The 16,826-nt window shown below is 34.5% G+C and overlaps 1 protein-coding gene across 2 annotated transcripts; it reads right to left on the bottom strand.

Annotated features, from left to right (window-relative positions):
• LOC105167428 (auxin response factor 6) lies at positions 1 to 9,807 on the bottom strand. Of its 2 annotated transcripts, none has more exons than XM_020695937.2 (14): positions 9,136 to 9,807; positions 8,898 to 9,059; positions 8,100 to 8,198; positions 7,957 to 8,013; positions 7,714 to 7,872; positions 7,528 to 7,612; positions 5,168 to 5,258; positions 4,700 to 4,864; positions 4,505 to 4,627; positions 3,469 to 3,544; positions 2,987 to 3,134; positions 1,683 to 2,902; positions 1,164 to 1,354; positions 1 to 444 (listed from the first exon to the last, which is right to left on the bottom strand). In XM_020695937.2, the coding sequence occupies exons 1-14, from the start codon at positions 9,151 to 9,153 to the stop codon at positions 243 to 245; spliced, it is 2,796 nt and encodes a 931-aa protein (XP_020551596.1). In that variant the 5' UTR covers positions 9,154 to 9,807; the 3' UTR covers positions 1 to 242. The 2 variants fall into 2 exon arrangements, with proteins under 2 accessions (XP_020551596.1, XP_011085439.1); XM_011087137.3 differs by having other exon boundaries at positions 8,898 to 9,010.
• Positions 9,808 to 16,826: the final 7,019 nt, after the last annotated feature.

The raw sequence follows: 16,826 nt of genomic DNA, 5'->3' as shown, positions 1-16,826 counted from the left end.
TACGAAAACAATGAAAATACGACATTATAATTCCCATCGAAGTTCAGAGTAGTTCTATTGGGACAAAGATTCATGCGGAAATATACACTTTATGCATCATATTCTCTAACATCTCAAGATTCAATGATCACAACAGACATTATATATCACAGGTACCATCTTCCAAACAATGGCTGATGAGTCTCGTCGGGTTATACAAAATAACGTTCCACATAGTTTTCTGAGTACCTTAGCTAATGGCATCAGTAGTCGAGCGTACCTACAGACGGTATCCCATTTAAGCTAGTTCTGGGGTCGTTCCTGCTCATGAACTCATCACAGCTGTTGCCGTTGCTGGAGAGATAATGAGATTGGACGGAATTAGGATCAAGACCCTCTTTGCCCATCTGCTGCACTTCGAGAGGAGACAGAATCTTGATGTACCAGACGCTGTTTACGAATTCCCTGCAACGAAAGGTAATTTTATGCTGAGAAAGAAGACTCGTAATTGCATTGTTATATATTAACAGAAATATAATTATGGCTACTAGGAAATAATGTACTTGTGATTTGGACTTCACTAAATAGCAGCAAATGCCTCAGTGTTGATGCAAATTATGCAGGCCATTTTAGGATCACAACATACATCCCTTAAGTTTAGACATATTGCAAAAGGAACCTTGATTTTGGAGAATCAGACAACTCTGGCAGTCATGGCTTATATTGCAGATTCCTATCCAGAGACAGCATGATTGGGGAAATGCGTAATATAAGGCATGAGTGGAAACTAGAAAGGTAAGTTTCACAAAAATCAGAGGATTTTTTGCCAATATGACCAAAACTTCTAGTGGTATTTATGTAATAATCGCCTTACTTTTCCCCCGAAATTGAACTAAAGTTGATAAAGATAAAACTTATTTTGTAACTTAGAAAAGGATTTGGAAAAGGGATTTTAGAAAATACTAGAAAAAATGTCAATACGGTTACATTTCAGACCATATGACTCTTCCATGCAAGGATGGTAACTGAATTATAACTGCCACAGAAGACAACTTTGAAATGTTAGCATGTTTCAGAGAATATATTATTAAGAAGGCTGAAACTTATTTTCGTAATTTTGAGCACAAAGAATACCTGAAATATTAAAAGCAGAAGAAATCAGGGAAATGGTAGAAGGTGCTTACTGCCAAGGGTCATCACCGAGGAGAAGAACGTCATTCTCTCGGTCAACAAATACAAGCTGCCAGCCTGATCTCTGAGGATCCTCCAATAGGCCTTCAAGCCCAAACATGTGAGCAAGCTCACTCCGCAGCTCATTATAGCTGCTAAATTTGGAAATATCAAGCGACCGTCCGAAGGACCCTGATTTGTGAACCTGTAAGAATCAACAATAATACTTTAGGCTTTCAGAAGATTCATATATATACTACCAAGCTGTTGCCAGAAATTTAGGTCAGGAGTAGAGTTTCAACTTCATAAATCCATCTTCATTAATAGCCTACTCCTAAAAATAATTAAAGGAATCACGTAAATCCTAGAAATACATGTATTTCCATTATAAGAAGTGAAAACCAACGATGATTTTTAAATTTTCTTGCATAGGAAAAGCAGTAGAGTGAGAAAATGACCATGATCAAATAATAACGTGTCTCGCCTAAAAGAATCTGGGAAACATGGTCAGAAAAGAAAACATGTTAACTCACCTTCACAAAGGTTCCAGGGGGTGGGTTAGTTTGGTCCACATTTTCTGAGGACTGTAAGTATCCTGATTCATCTACACAACTTGAGGTAGTCATGTCCGAGTTAAGAGGAAAGTCAGTGCGTCCAGCACTTGCAAATGCAGGGGTTGCAAATGGCATTGATAATGATCCATTCTCGTTGCCACTGTTTCTAAGGGTTGACATCCCACTTGGCATTATAGCCGATGAATCGTTATTCACCCCATATAGTAAATTGTTATGGGAATCCGTCACACCCTGGAAATCTGGAAAGTCTCTACCAGGAAATGGTGGCAGCAAAGCTGGAAGGTCAGTGACCTTCGAACTAGGGATCACCAATTCTTCTTGATGAGGCACTCCAAATTGAGAAACCTTGGAGGGAAGTTGAGGGTCTAATGCTACTCGCTTTGACGACGAGGAGTGAGAGACTATTGGATTGGGCCCATGCAAGTTCACTAGGTTGGTTGTTCCCTCATGGGAAAATGAACTTAGAACACTTGACATGGAAGAGTTATTGGCAGATGTCATATGGTTCCCAATGAGGTCAGAGAAGTTCAGAAGCTGGCTTGTTGAGGAAAATCCCTGCAAAGGTGTGAACTGTGACACAGAGGCTGGTCCTATCTGTGAGACAGTCGGGATGGTTTTGTTGGTTTGTTGATCTTGAAAGTGTGGATGCAGTTGCTGTGATTGCTGAACTTGCTGTTCTACTTGTTGTTGCTGTCTTTGTTCATGTAGTTGCTGTTGCTGTTGCTGTCTCTGTTCATGTAGTTGCTGTTGCTGTTGCTGTTGCTGATCATTAAGCTGCTGACGGAGCTGCAACTGTTGCTGCAAAATCTGAGCCTGAGATATGACGCTGTTTTCTGGAAAATTTTGAAGGAAGTTCTGTTGATTATGGGGTGTCTGCAGCATCTGATTCTGATTCTGAATTAGTGAAGCAGAAAGATTTGGCACATTTTGCTGGAATTGCAGGAGGGGTTGATGTGAAAGCTTGGAGGGGTCTAATGATCCTGTCTCCTGGAGTGCTGCAGCTGCCATTACATGATAAATATCAGGTTGTAGACCAAGCATAGAAGTGTCCAGCCTAGGTTGCATCCATGGGGATACACCAAATCTTTGGAAATTTAGCGATTGAACCCCTTGATCTCCGATGCCCCCACGAAGCCATGCAAGTGGAGAATTCACGCTCATATCACCGTCTCTGAGACCTGAATAATAGTGAAGCAGAATCTAGATCAACATGGGAAGAAAGAAACAAACATTTTTTCTCAGCCAACTGTTATAAACCAGACCAGGAAAGGAGGGCAATGCAGATGGCCAAGGTCTCTTCAATCTAAGGGAGAATGGAGATGGGTACATCGGGAAAGTCGTCAGGGGCTCAATCTCCCACAAGGAAACTCTGGGTTGCCTCTCCCCTGCAGTTGATTCATCCCAACCAACCTGAATAAGAAACGTCAGGTATCAAGTTCAAAACTATCAATCAATTGACATCTAGACAGAAATGCAGCAGATATAAGAAACAGAGGAAAGCTACACAAGTCAATTCACAAAAAATTTCTTCAAGGGCTTCACTTAAAAAGGCTAAACTTCCAGTAAGGCCAAATCCTCTACAAGAAAGATTTTTTTCCACAGACAATATACTTGAAAGTAAATTTAGGTTACATCAACACTGCAAAATAGTAGTCATGCCATGAACAATGATGCATATGTTAAAATCGAGTCTTTATCTATACTAAAAACTAATTTGACCACAAGAGCATGGCTATGAACAAACCTTCACGGAACGCCAATGTGAGTTCGGCCACCGAACAGCATCCAAGTCACTTATGCCAGTAATTGTACCCATATATCTGAGTCCAAACATATGAAAGTATCAGTATCAGTTGAATGTAGATTCAGAGGTGATCCATTAAGGTGTATGTCCGTTCAAATTCTCATGTTCATTATGAGCACAAAGAGGTCCTAGGATGTTTTATTGTAAGCATAATGTTTTTTTTTTAATATAAAGCAGGAAAACAAGAGGCATTTGCGGAATGCTGCAGCATTTTAGTAATAATGACGCAGTAAGGCAATTAGCAATGGCAAAAGCATCAAAAGGAAAATGATTTAAATGATCCATGAAAGACAGCTGCTAATTTTATATTTTCTACTTTTTTAGCCATAACTTTAATAATTCCATTGAGTATGTGCTCACATCATGAGGTACAATGCTACAAAATACACCCACATGATGCATTATGTCATGATCAGACATGATGTACACAATTCAATTACACTTATAGGAACACTACAAAAGCAGTTTGCTCATTTAAATAACTCTCATCTCATGCTGAAGAAGAAATATATCCTAGAGTTGCCTTTTAAAGTGCCATTTATCAGTTTAAATTGATCCCTGTTATTTGGTGACAGTATATTTGGAATATGCTACATTTAGAAAACCTTCATCTGATACTACCCAGCAGCTAGTTATTAGATCCTTATCTCCAATCACTTCTCCATCTCATGGCCATCACAGAATGTATATGCATGTATATACGTGTGTGCTTATTTAAGTACAACGTGTGCACAAATTGTTAATTTCAACAATTTATGTTTAAAATCTTTATTCTTGAATTTTACTGATCCACATAATCTCAATTTCAAGTTTAATAAGGATGACAAAATCATACATCAATCTCACATCTAACAAGTCCAGCAATTACAGTTACTGGCTATGGCAGTAAGCATGAAAGCACATGCTTCCAATCAACTTAGAAGTTTTATCATCTTTCTGTGCATCTTTGTGATTTTGTAGGAAAATTTAGACCCACCTACGGACACTTGATTCATCTGTTTCAAAAAGCATCCGAAAACGCATGCCCACAGAAACTCGTGTATGGTACACTGCTTTGGCATATTTTGCCAGTGGTATCACAAACTCCGATGGACTGGCCCTGAAATTAGAAAAGCAGAAATGTAAAGACACAAGTTACTTAATAAAGCACAAACAAAAATGGAACCTTTACCTCGGATTGTAAAAGATGGTGAAACGACTATTCGTCGCTGCTGCATGAGCAGCAGCAGCAAGAAGACCAATGTGCATGCTATCACTTGACAAAACTGATGAAGGCATAACAGTTTGAGGACGATTAGCACGCCGAATCCCCAAGAGCAACTGATTATTTTCATTCCTGAAAGAGTACATTTTAAGAGTCAGAATAACGATTGTCATTTAATGATATAATGTCACTGGTAGAAAAGGGCTGTAGATTGTGTGCCAAGAAAATGAACTAGAGCAGTTTTGGCAGAGCTTTCTCTCTGGATAAGTTCTCCACATTTAAAATCTTAATAGTTACGTAAAGCATGGATTGGATAGGAGAAAAAAATGATAGCTGGACTGAAAACTTACAAGTACAGGGGGAAAGAACCGAAATGGTTACAAGACCTGTAAGCTTATGCATGGGAATACCAAGAATACAGATAATATTCCATACCAGATGAAGATAACAGAGTCTCCAGCAACAAGCCTCTTTGCGCTCACAAACACACTCCATCCTGTCGTAAGCAGATGCCTCTTTGGTTGACCTGTAAACATGAATTGTTCAATTAACTACTAAAGAATCAAATTCCAGCTTCATAAGTTGATCAGCATGTCAAATAAGCAACAACCACAGCAATAGTGTAGGAGAGAACCCTCACTATCAACACATACAGAATAAATGATAAGAAAAACGATAAAAACCACTAAGTATATAAATGTCCTTTGTAAAGATACGAGAAAAGTTTCTTTTCCAGAATCCCATATTGTTTTAGTACCAGCAGACCCAATGATTAAAGCCACCTTTATAAACATTCAGGGTAACCTTAGCAAGAGTCATTTATTTTGCATATGCAGAACAAGTCATCTATTATGTGTATTGAGCACGGCAGAGAAGTGTTCACAAAAAATTGTGCTTTAGGAGAAGGGATAAATGTGAAAGCTTTCTCTTCCTTTTTTTCCTACTACAGTTTCTATATATATATTTTTATATATGCATACAGTTTCTTTGCATCTATATATGTATACACTAGTAAATATATATACTTAAAACAAATTATGATATGCATCGATACACATATAGATACGCCGTATATACAAATAAGTTGTTATGAATGTACAGATAGATGCAGTAACAACAGTGGGTGGTGACGGCGGTGAGGACACAGCAACAGGCAACATAAAAGCAAGCAACTGGGTTTTACAAATAGGGTAAGATTAGTATAGAATTAAAACAGTTGTGTAATTGTCCAATTAAAATTCACTTATTACAAAAATGTCTAAGCAAAAAGCACATAATGGATGTTGCTTTTATCTTCTTGTAGTTTCATGCTTAATTTTAGAGTTTCAATAGCAAAAGCTGAAAAATTGAAATTCTCTTTAGCTTTTTTCTCTTTTCCCAACGAAAAGCTCAAAGTTAAGTGCTAGCAAATGCTCCTTGGTTAACTCGAGGGCTAATATTTACATAGTGATAAAAGGCGTGCCATGGCACATGACGCAAGCCCAGGCTTGCTCCTAGCGGTCTAGCACGCCTTTTTCGGTGGGCCCTGGCACGCCAGGTGAAAGCCCAGCCTTTTCAACTCTGGGCTGAAAACAAAATTGGCTGGAACCCAATTTATTTTGAAGATTGGGTTTCACCAAGTTTTAATTAAGGATGGCCCCGCTTTAACTTACTTTCTTCTTAAAGAAATAAAAAAAAAATAGAAAAGAAAAACAAAAAGAAGAGAGAACACCATTAGTGCATTTTTTATGTTAAAAGATATTGATGTATGAATAAAAGATTTATTTCTGCACCATGCTTTAAAAAGGCACACGCTGCAATGTGCGCATGGCTCCATAGCACCTTTGCGACATATGCCCTTAACAACAATGAAATTTGCTGGTAACCATTCCTTGTCCCTCCCTTTTCCTAGAAAGATCCATAACAACTCCTACTTAACACTATCTTGAATAAGAGGATAAAGCGCTTCCACATTTTCGTGGCAAATAGAACAAATCACAGCTCAAGCATCTGTCACCTTGGTTAACATGCTCAAATATACTATCCTGAATAAGACAATAAAGGGCTTCCATATTTTCGTGACAATTAGACCATTCACACTTCAAGCATCTCCTGTCTCGACTATCATATTCAAAGAATTAATACAAAAGGATGCACCGCAAGCATTTTTGCGAACAATTGACATGAATTAATGACAGTTTGACCGAGCACGTGCTCCTTAAGTATCAATTTGTTTTTCTTGCTTGCACTATCTCCAGAATTCTAACTCAACCATTCATGTCTCACAGGAGAAAAATATCCTGTTGATCCAGCGAGCCTCGAGCAACTCACAATAATTTGAAAACATCTTAACAGCCTTCGAGCTCTAAATTAGCAAACTCATGATCATTTCTTGCTGATGTTTCATCTCGGAGATAACCTCTTATACACTCAACCCCATTATAAAAGGAAAATACGCTCATCACCATACTGTAGAATGCATGACATCATTAGGTTATGCATTATGTCTCACATACATTCCAGTGCCAGGATTTTAATTTTCACCAATTTAATCTTGCAACACAGAATTCAGTTACCACTTTGACATTACTTACTAAAAACTGAAGGATCATTTTACTAGGAATTATAACAAGAAGTTATTTTCATTATACCAATACATTAATAGAAGCGTAATACGGCAACATGAAGGCCCCATGTTCTTGGTAAGCTAGACCTGCTTTATTATGCAACTTAAGAGCATCAAAATAACAAATAAAATATTTCTAATTGTTACAAGTAAAATCGAGAAAACTTTCATCATATTCTTGATAACTTACCACGAAAGATATGCCTGAACTTCCATTCATTGCCATGAAGATCCTTTGCCATTAGTTCTTGAGCAGGAGGGGTTTGAGAATAATCCTGAAGAAGCAAAACAGAAATAGTTAACCTAATCACATCAGCGACTGAAAACAAAGTTGCATAAGTAGATGCCAGTAAAACTAAGTGCTGATGGGACTTACAAGAGGAGGAAAGACTTTTTCGGCGGCCCGGCGGGGGACAGAAAATCCCCCGTGAGTGCTGGTGTCACTAGCAGTTAATGTTTTACAGAAATAATTGGTTGGCTGTTTGCTCGCGGTGCCAAGTTCTGCTGGTAGCAGACATAAGTCCTTTTGCTCTTGCTAACCAAAATGGCAAAGTCAATAGTTAGTGAGCCACAGAAAGGGCACAAAATTCACAAACTCAAAGCAATCTAAGTACAGTACAGGGCTAAGTGGTTGCAACGTCATCTGAGCATATACTTCATCTGTCTCAACATCTGCCTGCAATGTCAAGAATTTAAGCAGTAAATATAATAGTGATTAAGAGAACATTCTACAAGAATAAATTAACAGTAGAGATCACTCACATGCATGGTAACATTGTGAAGCTGGCATATTAATTGAGGTTGTAAGCCTGGATAGTTAGGGATAGTAGAATCTACTTCCTTGTTGGTTGAGGCAGCAACCTGTTCACAAATTACCAGATGCCTGAGGGGCTATTCTGAACAAACCCTAGCGAACTTAGTCTTTGAACCAACAACAGCAAGTAAGATATATACTATCTCATGAAGGATAGTTGGTACAATTCTTTTTAAAGATACTAAACAGAAATCCTAGCACCAAACTTTCTAAACAAAGACATGCAAAAGCTCAGAACAGGCCTGCATGACTTACTTACGTCTGAGTGCCATTATGTAGTTTCTGCAACTAATGTATTGGTAAAGTACTAAATCAACATGAGTTAAGCGGAAATTATCGATTACCACACAAGATGAAATAAATGCCCACTAAAGGGCCAGGCGGCCAGCAATTGACACACAAAACTGGCCACTTTTAGATTAAGTTCAATTTGCAGCATTCGCAAGGAAATTTAACCTTATTCATATATCACCAATATCAAGTACGGCAACAACGCACCAAGGCTCTCTCAACTTTCAATAAACCGTATGCTGTTGCATATCCACCATGTTTAGCTGGTTAAAGCAGGCAGATGATTACTTACTCATAGCAGACATGGACATATTACATCAGAACAAAACTGAACAAGTGACCTTCAACCAAGCTGTAGTCATCCCATGCACTCACTATTCAAACTCAAACACCAGTACTCTAACAAAGTTCATATCTAAAGAATTGAACAAGAAATCTTTTAATTGAATAGGAACCTGCTCGCTATGGCCTTGAGGAAAATACACAACACGGCTTCCAATTTGTGGAAGTGAGACCAACGGCCCAGCGCAAGCATGCCAGAGCTCCGAATTCAAGCATTTGGTCTCCCCTGGCATCCCACAAAAAGAGAAAGAATCTTCACACAACTTCTTAAAACACTGCAAATCAAGCCAGCATTTCCATATGCAATACCAAAAACCAAAAACTAAAAAAGTAACTAAAAGCACAACTTACCTTCTTCAGGCTGAGCATTAAATCCGGTAGTAGTAGATGAAGAAGACGAAGATAACCTCATATTCCAGACAAGTTACAATCGTAGCTAAAGAAAACTTAATCTACTAACCCTGAAATCAAAAGGAACTCATTTAAAAAGCAATAATCTCCCACCCCCCACCCCCCACCCACAAACCAACAAGAAGTGCTAATCTTGTCATCCAAACCCACACATACCCTAATTGCAACCCTTTTCTCCCTTTCACTCACAAAAAAGAAAAAGAAAAACCAAAGGAAGTAAATTAGGACTAAAACTTCAAAAGGGTTTTGAGGAAAACGAAAAGTTGAAGCAGATCTTGAAGTTTCCACAGCAAGTTTTGAACAACCCTAAAGAGGAAACAAACAAGAACAAGACTGGTCCGAGGAATAAATGAAGCTAAAGTGAGCAAGTAAAAGCTAAAGGAAGAAGAAAATGATGAGTAGCTTTAGAGAACTATTGAGATCTCTCTGTGGAGCTAAAATCAGCTTCAGATCTATAAGCTTTTCCTTTTTTTATTTCTTTTTCCCCCTCTTTGTATTGCTTTCAGTTCATAGAGAGAAGCGAAACGCTGCTCAGCTCTCTGCAGTGCACTGTAATTTCGGAAAGTACATCAATTATTGCAATCTTCTTACTCTCTTAGATTTTCTATCACAAAATTAAAGATTTCATGCAATGCTAAAATAGATATGCTTTTATTACTGGTTTAGTTGCAGCTGCATTGTTCCTATACATTAGGGCAAAATTTCCTATTTTTCCATCTAAATTATTTTTATTTCAATTTTTCCTACCAACTACTGAACTATTTTCTAGTAGAACTTTTCATCCAAGTTTTAATAACATGATGTATTCCTAGACCAAATTTGAGATTTTATGGTGAAAAAGTATACATTTGTACTCTAATATGGCCGATTTTCAATGAAAACGCGGTCTGAGGTGGTAACTTGCAGAACTCGTGTAGTTGGCGTGACAACTGAAAGCAAGAATGTATACTTTTTCACTGTAAAATCTCAGATTTATATTAATTAAAAATGTACTAGTAATATGTCGCATATTTTATACGTGTGCGTAAACTTTATATTTAAAAGAGAGAAATATTATTTTAGTCCGCTAAGTATACCTAATATTAATTTTAGTCCAATAACTATGTCCATTTTTGTTTAGATCCAGTAACTTATGAAATTGCTTACTTTTAGTCTTCTGACAGATTTTCGAACAATTTTACCCCTATCAGTGCATATAAACTAAAACTGCCTTTTAAAAGTTGCATAGGGGTAAAATTGTCCGAAAATCTGCTAGAGAACTAAAAGTAAGCAATTTCGTAAGTTACTGGACCTAAACAAAAATGGACATAGTTATTGGACTAAAATTAAAATTAGGCATATTTAGCGGACTAAAATAATACTTTTCCCTATTTAAAATAAAACTTTCATATTCTTTGTTCAATTTTTAAAAATATGGAAAATAGTTAAAAAATAAGAACAATATAATAAAAGAAAATAAAGATATAATTTGGAGAGAGAATATATGAGAAAATCTGAAAGAATATCGAAAAGATAGTTATGTAAGACCATAATACCAAATTCACTCATTTGTAATAATACTAGATTGAAACATACTCGATGCATATGCATAATTTATATTCTTATTATATTTATATAATTAAATAAAAAAAGAAGAAAAATAAAATGCATAACTAATTGAAAACTAAAAAAGGAATTAACTTTAAATGTGTATAAATAAGAAAATTAATTAATCAAAAAAGTGTGGAAGAAATAAATATAGTTAAGGCCATTTTTGGCAAGTCACTTTTTATTCTATAGTCATATAAAAAAAGAGAAAATGCAAGCAATCTTCTTGTGATATTGCAAATGAGTAAATTACCCCCTGATGAAAAAACAAATAGCGATTTATCTGTTTGTGCTTTTCAAAATACATCAATGTATCCCCTGTGATTTTAAAATGAATCAATCTACCTCCCTGTATAAGGAGGTAAATTACTTCATTTTCAAAAGTACAGGAGAGTAAATTGCTATATTTTTTCATAGAGAGTAATGTGCTCATTTTCAATATTATAGGGGGATAAATTGCTATTCACCCTATAAAAAAAACTATAACACGAACAACATAAATCTAATATTGATCATGAATCTAGGATATCAATGTGTTGGCATTTGGTAGTTATGATCCAAAATGAAATAAGTTATCATAATTTTATTTAGGACTAATTACACATAGATTCCTTCTAAAAAATTGAAATTACACTTTTTTCCAAAAAAAATTTGAAATTACACTTACATTCCCTCTGAAAATTATTATTTACATCTGACTCTTTTTTGTTAGGATTGCACGAAAAATATTAATATTAGCCAAAAAAAAATATAAATTTTTAATTTTGCCTCTTATTTAGTATTTTCATGTAATAATTTGTACTTATAAAAGAAAAAAAATGTAATAATTTTAACCTCACTCCATATATATATATATATATATATTATATTTATCTCTTTATAAGTACAAAAATATACATGAAACTATTAAATAAGGAGCAAAATTTGAAATTTAAATAATTATTTTTACTTATGTCAGTATTTTTTATCCAAATCCCAATGAAAATGGGTCAGGCGTAAAGCGAGAATATTCAGAGAGGGTGTAAGTATAATTTCAAATTTTTTAGGGGAAAAAGTGTGATTTAGTATTTTTAGAGAGGATCCAAATATAATTAACCCTTTTATCTAATATAAATATTGTTCTTTTAAGATTTTATCTCAAATAAACATTATTCAGATTCGTGTAGTATATAGATTGTTATTATTGAATAAAGGCATTTCATATTCTTATATCTAGGTGATTTGCATGAAATATATTTTAAACATATGAATTAATTTTGATATTCTTATATCCAAGGTTGGTATTTTGATCCTATTGGAATTAATTTTGGCAATTTTATCTCTGAATTTGCTAAATCGATTGAAAATTGCATGTGACATGCAGGTGGCTAGCTTAAATTGGGGACTCAGGCCATATTATTGATGCATTTTAAAATATGTAGTATTGTTAAGGACATACGGTCTAAACATCAAAATAATAACCCAACAAGTTTCACATATTGTGTTTATTATAGTAATTCACAACTCAAAAAGTTGGAAATACTACACATCTTAAAACTATTTGGACATATATAGCATTAAAAAATCGAATGTTTCATGTCTCAATATCAATGTTGGTGAGAATCAAAATTGTGAGAAGGCCATTTGAAGAGACCCACAAATTTTTCTTCACCTTCCAATACGATTGTACTTGTAATTTCAACCATGACAGCACTTCTGGTTGAAAAAACAACCCCTATGTTTGGATTTCTGTTTTGGCCCATCTCTAAGATGGACCAAAACCAAATTCAAGCAAAATACTTTGCAGCATTTTTTTTTAAATATTTTTCTATTCTCTTTTTTCTTCTTTTATTCTCTTTCTTCCTTCTTCTTTTTTTTCTTCTCTTTCTTCTTTCATCTCTTTTCGTTTTTTCTTCTCTTTTTTCTTCTTTCATTCTTTGTTCTTCTTTCCTTCTCTGTTCTTTGACTGAATTTTGTTTTTCCTTCTCTTTTCTTATTTGCTCTCTCTTTTCTTTTGTGAAATTGCAGCAATCATCGCGCCTTTTTCTCTACCATTCGCGTCGCCTCCGTATTTGGTGGATGCCTCCACCAGAGTCAATGTCGTCGTCGTCTGCCGTGCACGAGGCCTCAAATCTATTGCCAGTTGTTGTCATTGATTTGGAGGTTGAGTCCATGAGAAGAGAACGCCTGCTGCGTTTACAAGTGAAGGTCGTGTCTCTGTAGTCGGTCGTTGCAAGCTGTCATTAGGGGCGCGCGTGTTCGAATCGGTCAGCCGCACCATTTTCTTTAATCGTGACTTTTTTTTCATTTTTTAAATTTAGGACCTTGTTTTGAATTATCAAGTAATTCTATGGATTTCGACATATTGCTCAATAACACAACGGTGATTGAGAACAATTAGCACTGATTTATGCATTGCAATTTTTTTTACATATTTTCATAAATTGAGCTAGAACAATATCCCATGTTTCCCATACTAGAAGCAAAAGTAGATTAAGAAAAGTCATAAGGAACTTTCTGTTTTTGACAGAAAACTTAAAAGTAATCACAGGCTAAGGCTCCACATGCAGAAACAAGCATCTTGTGCATTGTGGTTAACATCAAGTGAGATAGCATTTGGTTCATAGATCAGGTTGAGAAATTATATTGTAAGTAATCTTAGTATCATTCTGAGCAAGATTTTCGTATTATGCTTCATTTGAATTGGATAGAGCTATAGATTGCACTGTAATAAGTATTAACATACAAATTTGCTATTGTTAAAGTAATCACATACACACATGTATCTTGAACACTTGCCCCTATACATTTTTATTATTTTATTTATTCTATTTTATAAATTAACATACATTATTTTATACAATAATGGCAATAGCATATCTACGTTCATTCAGATCCCACGGAAGATTCAACTACTAGTGAAATATTATCAACAAACAATCATTGATTCGATCAATAGAAAAGGCTCACCAAGTTCGACATAAAACCAAGTAAAAATACTACAGATGTTAAACTCTCGTGATGACCATTAAAAGTCACAATCTTCAAATCATAAATTATCAGCTTGTACTATAAGCATCCACCAGTCACACAACGACCATAAAGCAGAATCCAATTCCCGATCTGAACTCCACAAGAAGTTTCAAAAAATATGTAAAACGGAGACAAATTAATCCCGAAAAATTAGAAATGCTTTTCTAATGAAAAAAAAAAAGAGAAACTAATTTTAGATTAAATGACATATTTGTCTTTACAAATATATTTTAAGATAGAAATAGGTATCTATTTGATAATTAAGGAGAAACTCAAGTATCAATACGAATATTTGCAAAAATTCATATATCAATTTTATATGTATGAAAAAAATCGGTGCTCAATTGGATCATATTACAAAAATTTATGTATTAATTTAATAGTAATGCTAAATCTCAAGTACCAAAATAATTGCTCTTTTTAATGTGGTTAGATGTTATCGTTTCTATTTTTAATTACTAGTATTATATTTTTTATTAATTTTTACATAAAGGCATTAGCAATTATTAATGTAGGAGCAATAATTCATAAAAAGTTAATCTAATTAATTTGTCCACCTCACATGACATGTAGGAGAGAGATAGAAATATTAGTTGGTTTTCATTTTACATAATATAACATAATTCACCATTCTTTCGAGGAATTTACTAAAAGAAATAAATTAAAAAATGCCCGTTACAGAAATACAAAAAATGTAGTCGTGCCTCAATCACACTCCTACTTTCAGGTTTGTAGTAATTAATTGATATAGTGATATAACGTGGAAAATCCAAATGTAGAATTTCAAAGATTGTGAAATTGTAAATCATAAAATTTTTTCATTGTGGATATATAAATTATCGTGCTTATTTTTTATGACACTTTGATATATAAGCCAACTTACAAAGGTTTTTTTTTTAATTTCCACGTATGCGCCACATATGCGCCACATCAGCTTCTCCAGCCAATCAGAATCGAGCCTCCAATTTTAAAAGTGATGCATGTGACTTTTTCCGGTGACCCACAAAATTTTCCGGCCAAATTTGGACTGAAATTGCGAATTTTTCAGTTTTACGGGACCAAATTGAAACCTTAGAAACTTATGGGACTAAAACGAAAATGGCCTATAGCTGTGGGACGAAAATTGTCTTTTGCCCCAAAACTAAATAAGTCACTTATAAAAGTGTGACTTTACAAACACGATTTTAATCCAGCAGAAATGAGAGATGCTCTGTTCACTGTTCTTCTTCCTCCTGGGGTCGCCCCCCTTAATCGTGGGGAGGTCACAGAAGACGACGAATTAGAACTGGAATTAGAAGGGCTAGAGGAAGACATATTACCTTGAGGTGTTGCTCGAGATCGAAGGGAAGAAGCCAGCAAACTCTAGCAGGTAGAAGAGCCGATGAGAAATTTGAAAATGGAAGGTATATATATCGGTTACGATATGGAGGAGCGGGCCAGTAAAGAACCACTCTGATGACGTCACATGGAGGCACGAGAGTCGAGGCGATGATTCAAGTGAAGCATACGACTGATCACCTTCTTCTAAGGTAATTAATTATACTTAAAAGAAATGGAGGAGTAATAATGGGGATTACCTTTATTATCTACTAAAAAGACAAAAAGGCCCTTCATTAAAGGTAAAATAGACATTACCGCAGAACCCACGTATACGATCCGGGATCAGGTCGTCGAAGCCCCGACCCACACCATAATCCATAAAGCGTGGTATTTTACTAAAACGTGGATAGATCATTGCTAGTATATTTATTACAATTCAAGTATTAAAATACGATTATGACAAATACGTCTATTCTAAAAAATTGACGACTAAGATGCCAGAATTATTTTCATTTCGCATTAGCACTATGTTTGGTGTGGATGATTTGTGTGAGAAAAAAGAAAAAATAAATAAATATCAAAGAAAATAAGTTTTGGAATATTTGTTTATTAGAGGAAATACTAAAATAAAAAATGTGAGAAGAAATATAGTGTAATTGAGAAAAAAAAAAATCAATCACATTTTTCTTGAAAACATTATTTGTTTAGTCATTTAAGTTTATCTGTCATTAATTTTAATCCTTTTAGTAACCCGTTTTAGTTTTAGTACGATAACTTTTAGAATTGCTTAATTTTAGTTTTTTTACTCAATTTCGGATAATTTTATTCATATACAGTTTTTCAAGAACTATTTTAGTCCATATATATTCATTCATTTCGCATCCCGTAGTTAATACTCACCTAAAATGATATAAGAGTCTAGATTTATTGAAAAAATTCGTTTCTATTACACTGAGAGCATTAGAATAGAGTATTAGTTGTTATCATTAAAAAAGCAAGAGTCATAAATTAAACTAAAAGGACGAAATTTACGCAAAATTGATAGATAAAGAACTAAATCTAATATTATCATAGATAAAGGATCAAAATGAATTCAAACTAAAATTATTCCATAAAATTTTTTCTTTCATCATCAGTTGTTTGAGCCAAGCAAGGAGTAGGTGTAGAAATTGATTGACGTTATTGCCCATTAACCAAAGTAGGATTAATTACACTTGAATTTCTAAAACAAAAAAAAGTATGAAATAATATTTTTCTTCAAATTTTGTTGAAATTAAACTCATGCTACATTCCAGAATTCTCCATTTATAATCATACCCTTTATTAAGTTTTGTATAAAAGTACTGGGATCGATAGAAAATTTACATAAATTTATAATTTTATATTCCATTCAGTATTCTGTATAAATAACCGACAATATAATTAGTTTTTCTTTCATTCACCATCGATTACTTTTTAATCTAATGACAATATTTTACTAAAATTACACCGTTTTGACTTATACTTGCTGTATTTTTATCTAATATAAAAATACTATTGGGTGTCTATGTCAATAAATTATAAGAGATGCTGAAAGGGGTCATTGGAAGTTTATGTATATTTTTTTGCTAATATTCGTATTTTTCATTTAAATTGTAACGAAAGAGGTACAATTATAAATGAAAAATTCTTAAAGGGGTGCGATTGTAATTTTAACCTGTTAATCACTGAAT

The sequence above is a fragment of the Sesamum indicum genome, linkage group LG8 (assembly GCF_026168435.1).
Source record: "Sesamum indicum cultivar Baizhima isolate 11 linkage group LG8, ASM2616843v1, whole genome shotgun sequence".
Classification (NCBI taxonomy): Eukaryota; Viridiplantae; Streptophyta; class Magnoliopsida; order Lamiales; family Pedaliaceae; genus Sesamum; species Sesamum indicum.
Note: the sequence above shows the minus strand (reverse complement) of the source record. Positions and strands in the feature narration are given on the sequence as shown.

What these genes read in the sequence shown, in the direction of transcription:
- LOC105167428 (XM_020695937.2), bottom strand. An exon ending in CTCAAGGCCATAGCGAGCAG is followed by an intron (nt 8,199 to 8,897) that starts GTTCCTATTCAA and finishes ATTTGTGAACAG; the next exon opens with GTTGCTGCCTCAACCAACAA. An exon ending in GACTCTGTTATCTTCATCTG is followed by an intron (nt 4,865 to 5,167) that starts GTATGGAATATT and finishes GTACTCTTTCAG; the next exon opens with GAATGAAAATAATCAGTTGC.